General features: G+C 35.3%; 1 protein-coding gene across 1 annotated transcript in view; it reads left to right on the top strand.

Annotated features, from left to right (window-relative positions):
• Positions 1-17,699, top strand: part of LOC131026819 (DUF21 domain-containing protein At4g14240) — a 127,439-nt gene that overhangs the window by 18,772 nt on the left and 90,968 nt on the right. Inside the window, exon 2 of the mRNA XM_057956812.2 lies at positions 1,497-1,573. Within this exon, the coding sequence (XP_057812795.1) occupies positions 1,497-1,573 (77 nt within the window). The remainder of the gene's footprint in view (positions 1-1,496; positions 1,574-17,699) is intronic.

The following is a 17,699-nucleotide window of genomic DNA, read 5'->3' as shown; positions in this document are numbered from 1 at the left end:
GAGGGGGTATAGTAGAAAGCATTCTTCTTACAACAAGACTTGGGATGCAAATTTGTTATGTATTTAACATTCTGGAAATAAGGTAATTCATTCTTTTACAAATCAATTTCCTTTTGAGGCTTGTCTCCATTATGTAACTCTAGTCCTTTTGATGTAGTGATAAGACAATCACAAACAAGGCGGATAATTTGGATTTAAAAAACCACTTGGTCAAGATCTTTATTGGGAATATACGGCAAACATATCTTCAAGTGCATGAGAGATTGAAGGAGTCTTAAACTAAGTACAAAGTGAGATATGAGCAGCATAAATTTGAGAATGACTTTAAAGTTGAGGACAAACATAATTTGAGTTGAGCAAAGAAATGTTCCAAGTTAAAGCAAAGAAGTGGACGCTACTATGGCATGGTCTATTTGAGATTCTTGAGCAAGTGTGCAAAACTGCATTTAGATTAGACTTGCTTCTGCACATGAAGTCATATTCGGATGTGAATGTTGTAAGAACTTATGTATCTTTAATATTTCTAGGTTGTCTTCATTGGATACCTTGTGACTAATCTTAAGAAGAGTTGGACAAGGATGTGTTATTGCAGAAGAAGTTAAGCACATCAACAATGACAGAGTAGGAAAGTTGGTAAGTGGGGTTGGAAGGAGAATTCCCAAGCAAAGTCGAGCAGTTTTTGAAGGATTAAGAGGGGAAATATTCGCTTCGTCTATTGAGTCTCAAAAGCTTATGCATAAGTAATTAATTTTAAACACTTGCAAGACAATTTCAATTAATCAACTCTTGGCAACATTAAAATATGCAATTTTATACAGTTTGCATGTAAATAAGCTAATACTAATTGACCCCACAATCAATATTCAATCTGCTCTAACATATTTTAAATATTCAGCTTTTCCTAAGATTTGTCTTTAGGGGAAGACATAATGAATTCAAATACTTTTTGAGGACAAAGCATTCAAATGTAGTAGTTCATGCAGTTCACAATTCTTCTGGCTACAGTTTAAACCTGGTTTGGTTGGAATTGTACATTAGTTGAAGAAATTTGTACCAAGTTTTGTTTGCAAACTTAATTATTTCCTCTCAAGTCAACTCTTCCATATATCTTGCAAGCATGGGCGCATCTTGAGGGCATTAGGAGCTAAGAAATCACTTGTTCAGCTTACGTGGCTTGTTCTCTGTGTTTGACATTGTTAATTTTAGCTTTGAAGGAAGCAAAATCATTTTCTTAAAGCCATCAAGTTCTTAAGATGCATTATAATATCAGATTAGAGGAGTATCTATGAGATAGTAAATACAGTGAATAGATTGTTTGTTTCACTTTTGAAGCATAATCTGTCTCAGATATTTTTGTCAATCAAGTCTGAGTTTGCGGAATCTGGTGATTATAGAGGATCCATGTTATATTGTGAACAGTTAAAAATGGTATTGATTTCAAGTTGTTGGAATTGTGAAGCACTCTAATTGTTTACTGTCTTTTGTACTATTTCCAGCTACTATTTTTCCTGTCGTTCAGAGACAACATCAACTTCTTGTCACATTACTTCTTTGTAATGCTGCAGCCATGGAGGTACTTTGATTATAGCTTTTTCTGTAGTCTATGAATAACTGTTGGAGTTACTCATTTGAAAATACATTCTTTGAAGGACCTCTTTTTTGAAGGCATAGAGTTGGTTTGAAAACAATCCATAGCTGTGATTATAGCTTTTGTTATATAACATGAATTTCTTTTCTAATTAAGTAATTTTAATATACACTCTCTTAAGAAATGTAAGGTATCTTCATGTTTTGAGTTTTGACAATTGAGAAAACCCTTGATTTACAGCACCACCTCCTCCAAGGATTACCTTGCAATATGACTTTAAAGGATGAAGTAATTGTTATAGGAACGCCAGGATACAGTCAGTTGATAATAATAATGCTCTTGACTGATGATTATGGCAATAAAAAACATGGATCTGTTTGTCCAATTATTTGGCCTCACTCCTACATGCTTCTTTACTAGTTTCTATATGAAGCAGCTTATCGGAAACCATTTGTAAAACTGTCATACTTTGCTTAGTACTTGTTCTTATGAAAAGCACCACCTATGGAAACTAGTGTGTTCAATAAGCCCTATAGGATGCAGTAAGAAAAAACACTTAATGCTACGTATTTAACCGCCAAAATATATTTTTCAAGAATATTAAATATATCATATATGCTATGCAAAACATACTCAAACAGGCTATATGCACTATAGAGCAACTTGATAATAAGGCTGATGATTATTGTTATAAGACATAATTATTGATATTATTGTTCATAGGTTGATTGCAATACTCTCCTGCTATCATATAAATACAAGGAGCATACCATCAAGCTTTGAGCACCATTTTTCTTAGATGCCATGCCCAATTTGTGTCGTTTCTGCTAAAATTTGCTTGAAACTTTCATCAAGCTTTGTCTCTATGGTGTGTCTTATCATGGCCACATTTACATGAGAAGCATGCCAGCGAGGCTTGAACCCCACTAATCATCAAAACAATTGCTCTGGCTTGCAACTAGACCAGGGCTGTTGGGCATTGCCATTTCATTATTAATTACTGCATCTAGGAGCCAAAATGGGGCCCCATAACCTGCTAAAGGATTTGCATAATGTATCATGTCTGTAATTATTTAACCTGGGTCTAATTAGTATTTCAAAACAATATCACTAGTGATGATCCTTTGGTATCATATGGTGCCATGATAACTAGATGAAGAAAACAATACTCAGTTCTAAAATTATTTCAAAAGATCGCAGTAGGAAGATTAAAAATGCACTGGAGTCAAATTAGGGACATCATTAGTTGATCATTTAATCATCTGTATCTCTACAAAAAGGATGTGCTTTTAGTTTATCATAAACTGTGACCTTCCTGACTTTGTCACTCCTTAATTGATTGATTTAATCATCCTGGCATTGACGTAATTGACATCATGCACACCCAGGTCATCTGATCACATTATTAATGAGCCTTTGCTAATCACTGTCCAGATGTTTTTGTGAAAGTTAGTATGACAGGCAGTCTAAAGTAGAGGACTTACCACCATGTGCCATGCTTTGAAGTTTGAATAACTTGAAGGATCTTTTCAGCCTCCAAAGATGAGAAAGAAAGTAGTATAAATAGGGGTGCTTTCCAAGGAGATGTGTTCCAACTTTGAAATGATCTACCTCACAGTTTATGGATGGTCATACCTGAGGGGGGAAAAGATCCTTTGAAAATGTTCTTAAATTTGTTCTCAACTTTGTTCATTCTCTACAATTATCTCACGGGAGTCATTGAGCACAAAAATCCTCTTTAGGAGTATTCCTGTTCTTAACTGCCACAAATGAAACTTGTTGAGGGCTTATCCACCATTCGCTCAAACAGTTGGCTTGTATCTAGCTCCTGTATCCCTGAAATCGTCAAATATTTTTCCAATTATGGGTAAAAAAATAGATTACAATGAAGGCATACTAAGTTGAAGGCAGATGAAAAGATGATTGTTTTAGAGCTCAAAAGGGAAATATAACAAGGGGTCTTGGGAATTGAGGAGGACATTAGCCTCTCCTAGGTAACGTCTTCAATGTTGAAGATGTAGCTTCAGTCGGAATCCTATATACTGACTCTGCAGATCAAATGTGTAAGTGGCCTATCGGCCTTACACATTTGATTAACCAATCAACCTTATTTAATTCATATTAATCATACTCTATCAGATTTTTCTATTATTACTATGCCTTATCATATTCCATCTATATCGGGTTATTAATGATTAATTATTGCAACCGATTATGTTTAAATCGGTTCAATTAATTATGGTTTGTCAATAACAATTAGGTCTTGTTTACTATCTGGTTTTACATAAACCAATTGTGTTTGAATCGGTGTATATATAATTCCGATTATATTTGAATTGGTTGGTAACCGATCTAAGTTGTGAATGGTCATTGGGTTCTATGGTGAAGAATCACAACCTTATAAGAAACCCTCAATATCATATATTAGCAGATATGTTTCCTTTGGAAGGTTACATTAAAAAATACAACACACAAGATATTGTTAATATACTACAAGCAGATCAAAGTTATTCTGAGAATAACATACAGCGACACAGTAAGAAGTATCATATATTAGCATATATGTTTCCTTTGGAAGGTTACATTAAAAAATACAACACACAAGATATTGTTAATATACTATGAGCAGATCAAAGTTATTCTGAGAATAACATACAGTGACACAGTAAGAAGTCGACATCCAGCATCCGTGAATATATATATATATATATATATATATATAGATTGTGGTGATTGAAATACACAGTCCGTAATTATTATCAACTGATAAGAAGTCCGATGCATTAATCTCTGATATATATATCACAGATTGATGAACATATAGAACAGTCTGTAATTATAAAGAGAAATTAAGGAAGTCTGAATTTGCCAGCAGAGTGATATAGATATAAACACTTAGCAAACTGATATCTACTCTGCAAATTGAACTTATATCTGAATTCATAATTGGAATTGATATTCAATTGTGATCAAAGTATTCTAAAATTAAAATTTACCTGCCTATTCAAATCTGATCAAAACTTAACATTCAAGGCCCTACAAAGAGAGGATTAGTGGGTGACCTTCAGATCTGTCATATTTTCCCCATGGTTGGCTAGGCAATCAGCAGCTTTGTTACCCTGCAGCAGGAGTAAACCCACCGAATACCTTCGACCACTGTTTACAATTTATTTTCTTCACTTGGTGCCCAGTCCAAATGCCAATGAAGATGGTCTTCTCACTTTAAAGCTCCAATTATTATTAGAGATTCACCTTCTACAATCAACTTCTTAATAACAAAGGGGTTGGCGAATATCAGGTGTTCTGCAATTTTTATTGCAGTTGCTTTATTGTTCTCGCTGACATCTACATTGATAGTATCCTCCAACACATGATCCCAGGCACATTTGATGATGCCACCAGCCTTGATGCCACCAGCCTTGACCAACTTAGGATTGTCCCAAGATGCCCCATCATAGCTCAGTTTCTTAAATCTCTGATGAGGAGGAATCCACTCAACTGAATGATGATATGCTTTGTTTCGACTTGACCCCTTTATTGAGGTTATAGGGGAGGTATTTCTAAAATGTAAAGTTCAATCTATTTTTCAAACAAAGAGAAATTGTTGGGTAAAAAAGGCTCAAAATCCTAGGAATGATACTTTAATAAAAAGCAGACACAAACAAACAAGAACCACACTACTAAAACAACCATACATAGACACACAATAACATCAAATGTGGTTTTGAGAAACCCTCATCAGTCAATACCCTGCTATTTAAGGCCTCCTGTTAAAGGGTCATTTTGACACATGTATCCCAATTTAGATGAAATAATGGGTATCTCACCTCTCTTGAAAGGAGTCAAATCTCAAAGAATGGGAAATGACTGCCCCAAGGTCCTTGTAGCCAGGTCTTGGCTCGCAAGATAATTTAGTTATTCCTTGTGTTTATTGTTTACCCAAAGGGAGTTGCACAATTGTACTGCTGGAATCCTGAAATAAGGTCAGATCTCAAATTTAGTGAGATTTATACCATTCTTAACCTTGAATCTGGTGTTTTCTGTTCTTATGAATCTGAAAATACTTTCTATTGGAAACCCCTTTTGAGCATCAGACATGCAATACCAGCGATGATTGTTCCTACTCTAAACATTGGTTATAAAAAATAGCAAAAGATAGGGTGAGATGAGAAGGGTTAGAGAAATTCTAAATTTTTAACTTCCATTGCAATTCCAGAATGCATAGATAGACAAATCTAAAGTAAACTGATTCTTACTTAACCAGATAACTCACAGTATCATAAGAATAGTGCAATCTTCAAAGGGATTCCATATCATAAAGAAAGACCCATAAACACCCAATATTGATGCAGTTTAACAAGATACTCCACAAAATGAAACAAAGTGCTCAGACTAACCACACAAGGCAAATTCACAGCAAGCAAAGTGCTAGTTGTATGAACACAAGATTCATTAGATACTCATCACATTCATACAGCCACAAGAGGAAGTCCAACTAATGTAGCCAGAAGACATGAAATGAAACACATAATATTCTGCAGTATGCCAATCCCTCTTCTACTCAGCAAATTCCAACCAGTTGATTGGAAAACGTGAAATGAAATAATACGTAAGTTACAATATTCTAGCTCCTCTTTTCTCCATAAATTCTGGTCAGTTTGGAAATGGAATTTCCAACCCCCTCAAAGAGAAAAGGCATTGCCCTCTATAAATAATGACAACATTCAACAAAAGATCTGATGGCTTAGATCATTTTACAACCAACAGGTCAGATGACAAAGAAAACAAGTAATCATCAATTAACGTTAGTTATGATTTTCTAAACTCGTGACACTGTTGTTGTAACAAGCATTCACTATGCAACTTTAATAAACAGCATTTCAACAATTGGAAAACTTGCAACAGCTAACTCTTTTAAGGCATCATTGAAAATTGAAACCATAAACAATTTTTTTTAAAATCAGAGAATTAAACTAGGAAAGATGTAATCTAATGCATAAGCTTATTTCCATCAATCTTAACAATACAACATAAGAAAAAAGAGGATTTAGAGTTTACAACTTCTTGGATATTTTCTGAACCTTCAAGTAATCTTTGCAATCCTGTTATGAGGGAAAAGTATCATCAGGGCTCTTTTCTGCCCAACCACAGACTTACTAGTCCCTCATGCCGTTTCCAACTGGAAAGGCCCGACCCTTCGTAGGGAGGTAACAAGAAGTTGAACTCATGCCGCTTGAGACTGCTGTTTAACCCAACACAATCCCTCTTTGGTCACACACCAGAGGCTACTCCTAACTAGTATGACCTCTGACTGGGTTGTAAATCTGGATTAACGAACTGATTGATGCTTATAGTAAGTGGCATCACCTTGGCCATAGGTTTAAAAGTAATTGCAATCACGCTAGTGCATGAGGTCAATGTTCAACACCTTACTCGGTTGCAACTTGAACTTCCCGGACATAGGTTCTTTCTAAGAAACTTAATTAACGGATGACCACTAGTCTTTCACTTGGTAACCAATTACAATATATATAATTCGAGTATAAGCACTATTTCTCTACTGAGTATTCTAGCTTATTTAGAAATGTAATATTCAGTCTCACTGATTTACTCCCAATACATTCCCTTTCTTATCGAACTTGAGTATCTTTAATACAAAACTTCTTCTAAACAAAGATTTAACATTTGCTTATTTCAAGAAAACATCTAAGTTCTTTCTCATTGAATTAAGATGCATGGAAGGTATGTTATGAAGTCATTTTGAAATATATGAAACATGACCTGGTTAAGTGGTGGCAAGCACGAAATCCCTGTGGCTTCCTTTGCTGAAATCCCAGCTCCTACGGTTCCTCCCTATTCTTCCATGAATGTGCTAAGCAGAAGCGCTGCTAACCAGAGCTACTTCAGGTCATGTTGCAACAGAACTAACCAAACAAAACGTAGTGAATGATTCCCGAGAATGAAAGAGTTTGACAGTATTTTTCCTCCAGAATGCTGTCTTCCCATGAATGAGAAAAGAATGATATATCATAATGCCCTCTCTTTAATTTCAAAGAAAAGATTCTATATCTCCCATAAGAAAATAGTTGGGCAAATTTGGCTAATTCCAATTCCAATTTCATTTCATTTCATACGAATTTGAGAGACATGCCATGTAATTCGCCCAACCAATATGGCGGTGCCCATCTCAAACATGGGTTCAAGTATTGCTTAATTAAGTGAAAATAATTCTTTCCAACCCATTGGCTTATGTATAATTTAAGTGGTGCTTTAATAAAAGATAATAATAATCTTATACATGAATCAAGGCCCCTGCGAATATGGCTTCCGTATTAAGCCATAATAAGAATTGGTAAAAAGTATTTTAAAATAAACTTTACGTTGCAAATGAATTAGTATATATATATATATATATATATACTGTTGGCAATTTGGAGGAATTGATTATGTGTTGCATTGATGTTTGTCATTGATGTCAACACTAGCTTATTTGGTTGTCTACCGGATTTTGGTAGAGTGGTTGGACTTTGATGATGATCAGGAGATTTGTCTTCGGTATATTCCGATTGGTGTAATTGGTTTGGCTCGGTCATTTATGTTATTCAGATGTGTGTCACATTCAGTTGGTTCGGGATATGGTGATCCAGAAGCTATCATATGTTCTAGTAAGCCTTTTGGTTACCGGTAAGGGTTCTACCGGCAGAGCTTCGTTGAAGATCTTTTGATGAATTCGATAAGTGATGTTGGTGCGGCTTCTAGAAGGTTTTCAGGATGTTGATGGTTATCGTGTTCATGTTCCAGTTGATTGGTGGTATTTCATTTGGCTTATGGTGACCGATTTTAGGTCCAGCCTTATTCTGCTAGGTTATGGACCGGTTCATGTAACGTGTTGGTGGATGCTCCCGATGCGTTACGGGTTGGATTTATTATTTGGTTAATGTTGTTTCGGTCTTAGGCCGACTTGGTTTATCATTGGTTTGTGGGTTTATGGAATGGATTTATTGTATTATCTTTTAGCTGGCCGACCTAATTGTTAAGGTCTCGGGTTGGTATAAATATGATGTAAGATCTCTTTATAGATTGTTGGTCATGGTTATGGGATTATCTGTGTGCGAATAAAGTTGTAATCATATGCAGAAGGTTTGGTCGATCATAGGTGATCGATTTGGGTTTGTGTAAGAGGTTTAAGACCTCCGGCATTGAGCTTAACCGGAACCGTACTCGGGCATTAAGAGATGCCATTCTTGTAGCTCATTCTTATTTCCGAATTGTAGTCTGAATTTTTTTTGTAGTCAGTGAGGCTCCTTTTGTGATGAGCAGTGCGCTCTAGGCTGTTGGCCTTCCTACATGTGCAGGCCCATTATTGTAATCACATACTTACTGCAGAAGTATTATCTGAATGTGGGTAGGTCTCCCATCGTGGTTTTTCCCTTTACCGGGTTTTCCATGTACAAATCTTGGTGTTATGTGTTGTGGATGCATGGTATTTGGTTTATGGTTTATGTCTGTGCTTAATTGTTATATTTGCTATTCCAGTTTTTGGTTTATGCATTCCGGTAAAAGGTTTTGTGTGCTTAAAGTTTCATAATTTGTTAACAACTGATTCACCCCCTCCCCACCCCCCCCCTATTAGTTGTTCACTGGTTATCCTAACATATACCACATGTATACATGTCGATACAAGCACGTATACGTATGTATTTATTTGTCTTGAATACATACATATATGTACTTATATATGTGTGTGTATGTGCGCGTGCGCGTGTTTATTTATATATGTGTGTGTGTGTGTGTGTGTGTGTGTGTTTATGTACTTATATGTGTGTGTGTGTGTATGTACTTATATATATGTGTGTGTGTGTGTATATATATATGTACATATATATATATGCATACATACATACTTATATAGATGTCCATATGTGTACATATATATAGATGTACATATATGTACTTATATATACATACATAGATGTACATATATATATATATATATGTATATATACATACACACACGTGCGAATTGTAGTTATATTTTTAATAATAATAACAATTAACTTCAATAAGTTCAATAACCATAGGGAACATAAAGAGTAAAGATTTGGATCTCAAAATGGTTTGGTTGAAAGAAGAGAATATCAACTCCAAACTTAAGAGGGCAAGCACCCTAATCATCTACGCTAACCAAATAGAGTTACCTAACTCACAGTGGCTAACGATAACGAGGTTACATAATGTGTCTCAATTACAAATAGGGTTACAGATGGCATAGAGTCCTCCTTTCGTTATCTCCTGACCTGATGATACTTCCCCTCCCTTCTCGGAGGACGACGAACTCCTGCACACACTAGGTCAAATTCAAGTAGTTAGTCTGAAATCCTATCATATCTCTGCCATTTCACTTATTGATAACAAAAGCAAACATATCATATTCCATCATGATTAATACTAAATCATCAACATATATGTTGTGAATCATCATTCCAATGTATTGAGCACAAGTATCAAAGCATAAAATTGTTGTCGTATGTATCTGCGGGAGTCTCCTTGGGGCCGATTTCACCAAATATGCAATTCGCCGATGGCCAATTGCATATTTGGAGTTGTCCGATAATTAATAAAGTGAGATGCATTTGTTTGGAAAACAAATATATATTTATTAAGGGGGGCGACTTTTGGAGAAGTTCACCACCCTTATGAAAGGTCGCCGTGCTCTAATGAAGGGTGGTCTTGGTTCGAAGGGAGCCGACTCTTGATAAAGAGTCACCTTTGCTCAGGTATAAAGGGAGATCGATTCTCCCCTCCTTGGCAATCAATATACACTCACAATCACAGTCCACACATTCAAGGCAGATCGAATATCACCACCAACAGTTTGTGTAACATCAAGTGTGGATTGTTTCATACATCTAGCTTCAAGGGGTGAAGTGATTTATTGTAAAGACATCTTGCTATTTGATTAATATAATAAGAGACATTTGTTGCTGGGTTTTTCTCCCTCATGTTGGAGGGTTTTCCCAGAGTATATGCTGTGAAAATTTGATTGAATTGTCTTATATCTGCATTCTATTAATCTGATCATAAAATTAACAAAAATAACATCAAAATATCTAGGACACAAGTGGGATGTAACAGTTGTAGAGGAAGTACTTTTGTGTTGATGCTTCTTATTGGCAACTAGAACACGCTGATCATAATCTAATTGTTTCACAACTAATGAGCATTCCACAATGAAAGATGGATGAAGATCAGTAGTGATTGTTTCAGTAGGTTTTAGAGAGGAAAGTTGACTAAAATAAGATTTCATCACTAGTAGATGGGAGTCCATGTGGATCACTAGTAGAACCAAATGCAGGCTAGTGTTTGGAGAATGTAGTTGTGAATGGCCATATGATTTAATTAATTGTGGTTGAGGACCAAACAAACGAGAACCCAATTTGATTGCATATTGAACTCTCAGAATGCTTCACCTAGTGGATCACTGAATCGAGAGCATATTATAGGTGCTTCAAGAATTTTTTTTAGTATCACCATATACCATGGATATTCTTTAATCCAATTCACCAACTCGAGGGAGTGATTATCTATTTCTGTCCATTGTGTAGTTTGAGAAAGAGCTAATGACAGAAGGTTGGATAGATTTAGTAGAAGAGCCATTGTTTATTTTAGCAGGATGTATAGACAAGTACTGGATTGTAGCTTGATAAATTTTTGGAGTCGTATATGGTGAACTATTGTTGTGGGTTGTACAGTCCAATGTAGGGAATGTTGGTAGCAGCTATACAATGAAAGGGGCATACTTTGTCTTGTATCTGTTGTGGTTCTTGAAATGCAAATTTTATCTTGAGGTAGGCCCATTTAGAATGAATGTGTTGACGAATAAATTTTAAATCCTAATAGTTATTCCAACTAATTTCGAAATCTTCTTGCCTATACCATATTATTGAAGTTGCTTGTAGAAGACATACCAAAAAATTGCTGTCAAGGCAGAGTTTTACAGTGAGTAGAACTTAGAAACCTTTCAGCTGTATGGTGGGCAAAGAATGAACTCCTTTCAGTCATATGGTGGATGATAGGACGGTTTGTATAGTCGAAGTCAACTAGGAAGTCGTACGATGTAGGAGTTAATGTAGCCAAGGCAAGTCATATTGTGATAAAAACAATAGATTGCTGTATGGAAAAGATAACACACAATAATTGTACAAAAGATTGCCCAGGACATATGACATAAATATGTACTTGTACAACAGTGTCTGCAATAGGTTGTATGATAGTAGGTGATGCGGGAGCATCGGTCCACTTTTTGCCCTCTTGTTTGCCTATTTCAGTTTTGTAATTTTGTTCAATTTTGGCTTGGTTGAGTGGTTTAGGAGTCAGCTTCTCTTCTCTCTACATGTTGCTGTTGCCTAAATTTGGGAGATTCGGGTTTGACGAAGGAGGATCTAGGATCCCTTATCGTCAATCATTTTCTTTTGCCGGAGGCAGTTTGTGAAAATTTAGTTATGGTTGTTGGGAAAATGATGGAGCAACGGTGAGAGTTGGCAGAACAATTTTTGATCGGGAGCTTTTCTTTCCTCGACATGGGGTTTGGAAGGGATCAGAGAAATTGATCGGGAGAAAATGGAAGGACTGATTGAGATAGTTGGAGGTGGGGCGGAACAGATTGATGGTGGAGATTTGTCATCAATTGAATAGAGTGAAGGAATTGGGTGAAGGAAGTGAAACATAGACAGAGTGGGAATAAGAGGGGGTTTTCATTTGTAGTTTGAGAGGAGATAAGATTGATTGCTGAAAGGAATCGGACGGACGAAGCGAGGTAGAAATAAGAGGAAAGAAGGATTGGCCCAAAGCGGTTTTTGGGTTTGTGTAATTGGTATTAAGGTTGCAGTCAATAAATTGTAATCATCCTTCTTTGTATTGCAGAAATATTTTTTTTTGGGTGTTCTGTTTTATGATTTGTTGTTCTTCTCAGACAGAGATGTTCTTATGTTGATTTCTTGCCTTCACATTAACGTTTAGTTCGTTGCTCTGTTAAGTTTGAGTTCCTGCCACATTAACAAAATTATTGTCTTTCTTTTTGAGTTCCTGTCATCATTGTAGGCAGAGATAGTTGCCATTATACTGGAGGTAGATAGTCATTAGTAGGATTAGAATTGATAGGTTATATTACAATATGTAGAAGGCCCAACTATAGGTCATACATGGGCTACAACATATAGTCGAACGCATCAAGTTTTGAATAAACCCTCACACTATTTGCTTTATTTTCCTCTATGGCTTCATTACTTTTTTGTCTGACCCACTTTATGATGCTTTTCCCTTTTTTGTAATTTTCTTGTGATGCTTGCCTATTTTGACTTTGATATTGTGCTGAAATATACAACACAAGTAGGTACCTTCACATTCTTTAGGATAACAAGTATTCATAGGCTCCAAATCAAAAGTTATTAATATTATTATTTTGAGATGTACCTTTATTAATTTTGGAATCTTGTACTTTGTCAAGCGCACTTAAACTATACATCTTTTCAAAGTCATCTTTCATTGGCTGCTTGTCATTGCACAATCTATGTTCATCTTGATTGATCTCCATAGCTTCAATAAAACTACATTTCGATGGAAATACTTCATACTCCATTTTCCAGTGAAATAGGCCACAAGCAGAATTTGTTTCATCTTTCAAGCATGACTGCAACTGCAATTTCAAATTACTTTCGACATATAGTTCCATTAGACCCTAATCATGCTTCTCTATCTACTCTTCTTCAGAGTCCAAATCTCATGAAACAAAGGGAGTTGTTTCCTCACTTATTGTGTGGTTTTTAAAATCAATTATATACTTCTTGCTCTTGTTTTCAATGGAGAGTATTATTTTTCTAGTTATGGTCGGATTTGGTTGCCATTGACCTACTCTGATTCAATAGTGAATTGCATGTTTTCTTCTATAATGAGATGAGCACAAAATTTAATAAAAATGTTTGAGTTTCAATAAGTACCTTTTGGATCATCAAAAACTCTTAGCATCTTAGTTCCTTGCTGGTCCCCAACCACCAATTGAAAAGTTTGTGGCTAGATGTTTGGCTTGCGCAGACTTTAACAAGTGTCTTTTAGAAGCACATTCACACCAAACCCACTATCAGCTTTGTATTAGTGATATTCCTTCCAAGGATCTCTATGTGCACCACTACTAGTTTCATTGACAAATTTCTAGATTTCCCCAAGAGTGGCAAATTTTGTCCACTTAGTATGAATGGTAGCCACATCCCAACACTTTACATCTTTTGAATAGCCTTCATGAACTTTGCTTTGACCTTAGCATCCTTCATAGGGCTAACTTTACCAAGCCTTTGCTCATACCACTTCAGGTTCAATCACAAGCAACCATGAGCAAGGGAGTGTTGAGTTTCTCTCACATTAGTTGAATGATTGGCTGAATATGTTCATGATATAATTGCAATGTGGGGTCCTCTTGTACAATGACTTTCATTTGGCCAAGCAATTTTTCGATGCATGCATACACCTGTCCAAGGCTAAGTGCATTAGTGTCTCCATATTTGGTGATTGAAGATTAGAGAAATAATAGAGACAATGTATTTTACATCAGCTCAAAAATGTCGTTTTTACTACCTAATTCACCCTCTTCTTTTGCGTTGACTTAGAATTAGGCCACCAATTCTACTTTGTTGTCATGGGTCATGACCATTAGTTGCAATGCCTCTTGCAACTCAAGTGTCATCTTGATGATAATGAAGTATGTTGTATATCTAGTCTCTACATATTTTAAAAATTCCTTCTTGAAGAAGGTTCTAAATATTGCATGTAGAGTGTGGTGTTTGTAGATAAACATTTGCACATCTTTAACATCATTAACAACCCATTTGATCCAATCAATTTTTCCCATGTTCTTAAGTGCATTACTCATGTCATGCACATAACAAGTCCATCAAACATATTTGTTAGGTTGCCTGAATCAATTCTTCTCTACCTTTGCAAACATAGGCTGCACATGTCACTACTTGCGCCACATTATTTGGCCCAACCTTCTGAGTAGCATCTCTAAAGATTTGGAACTGATAATTAACATCCTTGTGCTTTGAACAATCAACAACTATAAGGAAGTAAGGGCCCTTTATACATGTAAGTCTGTGATCATGATGATGATGAGTGGATGATGCCTAATGTTTGTCTGCCCATCCATGACCATGTTGCATCTAGTAGTGATCTATACAAATTTCATTTTGTCCATTAAAATATTAATCTTCGAGTACTTCCTATTCTAAGATTGTTGTCTTGAAGTTTGTCTCCCATGGTGGCACATATGAAGGTACTGTTCTTATTATCTTTGCCACAACCTTTTTATGATAAGGAGATGAAACCACATGGATCAGAATGCCATTAGCAAAGAATGATTTGCCAATGGCATCATTTTTCTCTTCCATATTTCGTACATTGAAAAATTTACAATTGCAGTTGGAGCATCACTAGTCACTCAGTTCCCCAGGCTTTGCTGCCCTTGACCTATATGGAAAATTAGGAAATTGTGGCTCTTGAAAATTTCTAGTACTAGTAGAGTAGGACCTCTTGGTGGCATAGAAGCAACTACAGGTGTTTGGTCATCATCCAAACATTTCAATTTATTTATTTCAGCCCCTTGTTTGAATGACAAGGCATGGGCCCACATCTTTGCCTTCAATGTGGAGGAGGCATGCATTAATTCTAATTATGTTGCCTTGAAATTCAAGCTGATAGAATGATACTTCCACAGCCTAGTGCCCCTTGATATTGCAGGCTTTGCTTGTAGTTTGGTTGCAAATTGTCTCAAGGGAGCTTATTATTGAAGGGACCCTTGGCAAAGGTTTCCAACATTGAGAAAGGGGATTTAATGTGGACTCCTGATAGAACTAGTTGCTTCACCGCCCACCACATCTTTACTCAGAGTCCCAAATTCAACCCCCATAGATTGACTCTGTCACTTTCACTCATGCCGTGAGAACTCATAGTGAGACTAAAAGAAATGAAATTCATGGTTTAAACTTTAAACCATACATATGTCATAATACAAGTGTTCAAGACACAAGGATTTTTTTGCTTTTAAACTTTAGGTCATACAAAGTGTAGAAGCAAAGGAATCCTTGTTTTGCAACCTTTGTCAAACAAAGATTTTTTTCTTACTTCAGTTGGCATGAAGAGCAAAAGTAGAGGACAAACAAAAGATAAAATTCTAAATTAACTTTTAATCAGATATTATAGAAATTTGCAAAAAAATAAAAATAAAATAAAAAAGCAATAAATAAATTTAAAAACCTGAATACTGCTGTTATAAATATAATGTAAACCCTAAATGCTGTTTATAGGGTTGTCAAACTGCTGTTTTTATCAGTAAATAAATTTTAAAACATAGATACTAGTATAAATGTAAAGTTAAAATGTAAACCCTAAATGCTGTTTTAGTTTGTCTAACTGTGAAAAACAGCAGTTCAACAACCCTGAAAACAACATTTTATAATTATCTACGATTTTATGAACAATACATTGTATTATTTGAACTGAAAACAAATGTCATGATCATAGATTTGAGATTTTGGAATGAACATTTAAAATTAAAAATACAAATACCAAAGTATGAAGGGCCAAGGCTTATCTTTACCTTTAAGGCTTGAGCTCTTGACGGACGTGTTGAACAATGAAACTTGAACAGTTGATAGATGAAGACTTGGCATTTTCCTTCATCGTGCCGTTGCTCTCTCTTCTTAATGCTCTCACTCAACCAATGAGGACTTGTTTAATGCTCTCACCTTTGTAGCTTACTGTTGTAACTTGCAGCTTTGCTCAATGGTGTTGAAACTCGATGGTGGTTTGGAGTTGTTAAAGTAATCTGATTTGTTTTCTGTTATTGCTTTGTCTATTTGAATATATTTATTAACTATGTCTTCAATAATATCGCTGAGATAATAAGAATACTCTTAGTTCAATTTTGATCAGAATACATTAGATGTCTTTGGCTTGCACTTGTAGATTTCTGTGTTTGCCATTTGAATCGATTTCATCCATATATATGTTTGGTTAGATGTCTTATGAATAGACATGCCTCATGTCTCTTCATAGACATACTTCATAAACAGCGATGAACGATTTAGTTATCGTTTTATATTAAACGCATGTTAAGTACCGAAACGTTTTAGCATAATGATCGATTATATTGATCATTCCATTGATCAATATATCGATATTCATAAACTGATTCTTATAATCAAATCATGATTGTAGTCCATATAACATAGACATCGATTTCCATGATCGATATTGGTTTAGACTTCTTAATCAATACAAACAGATTCATCGGTTTACATAATCAACTTCATTAATGGTTAAGCACATAATGATCTTTAATCGATCCATTGTATGATCGATTTTCTTTATCATTTAATCATAGATCGGTGATGATGATTATAATCGTTTCCAGAATAACATGATTTATATAATAATCATGTATGTGTATATATATATATATATATATATATATATATAGATATATATATACATGCTTATTTATAATCATGATTTAATATCATCAAGGTAAATACATCAATCAACTATGTGAAAGGATAGATATCAATTGTTCACTTGTATGACTTCATTGGTTAGATTAATATGACCGAAGCTACAATCATCAATAGGAGTGAGGCTGGGATCTTACTTTATAGCTTTTTGTGAATACTGAAAGGAAATACAAGAGCAAGAAAATGAAAAATAAATCCAAGTAAGTATGTTGATTGAAGCAATGTTACCAAAGTAGAGAGCAACTTGAGAGCAATCACCTAAAACTTGAAGAGGAGACATAAGAGCTTTTGAAAGGGGAAAAGCAAAGAAAAACCCCTTATGTATTATGAATGAAGGCAAAGCCTAAAGAGAGAGAGAGAGAGAGAGAGAGAGAGAGAGAGAGAGAGAGAGCTCATTACAATGATATCCAAAAAGAAGAATGAAAGAAGCATCTCTTAAATAGAGATGAGAAAAGGAGATACAAAGTAACTCCCAAATCTATGAATGCCACCATTCATAATATGTGTGTGCAATGTGTTAGCATCCTCTTAAAGAGGATAAACTAATACTC

The sequence above is a fragment of the Cryptomeria japonica genome, chromosome 1 (genome assembly GCF_030272615.1).
Source record: "Cryptomeria japonica chromosome 1, Sugi_1.0, whole genome shotgun sequence".
In the NCBI taxonomy this organism is placed as follows: domain Eukaryota; kingdom Viridiplantae; phylum Streptophyta; class Pinopsida; order Cupressales; family Cupressaceae; genus Cryptomeria; species Cryptomeria japonica.
Note: the sequence above shows the minus strand (reverse complement) of the source record. Positions and strands in the feature narration are given on the sequence as shown.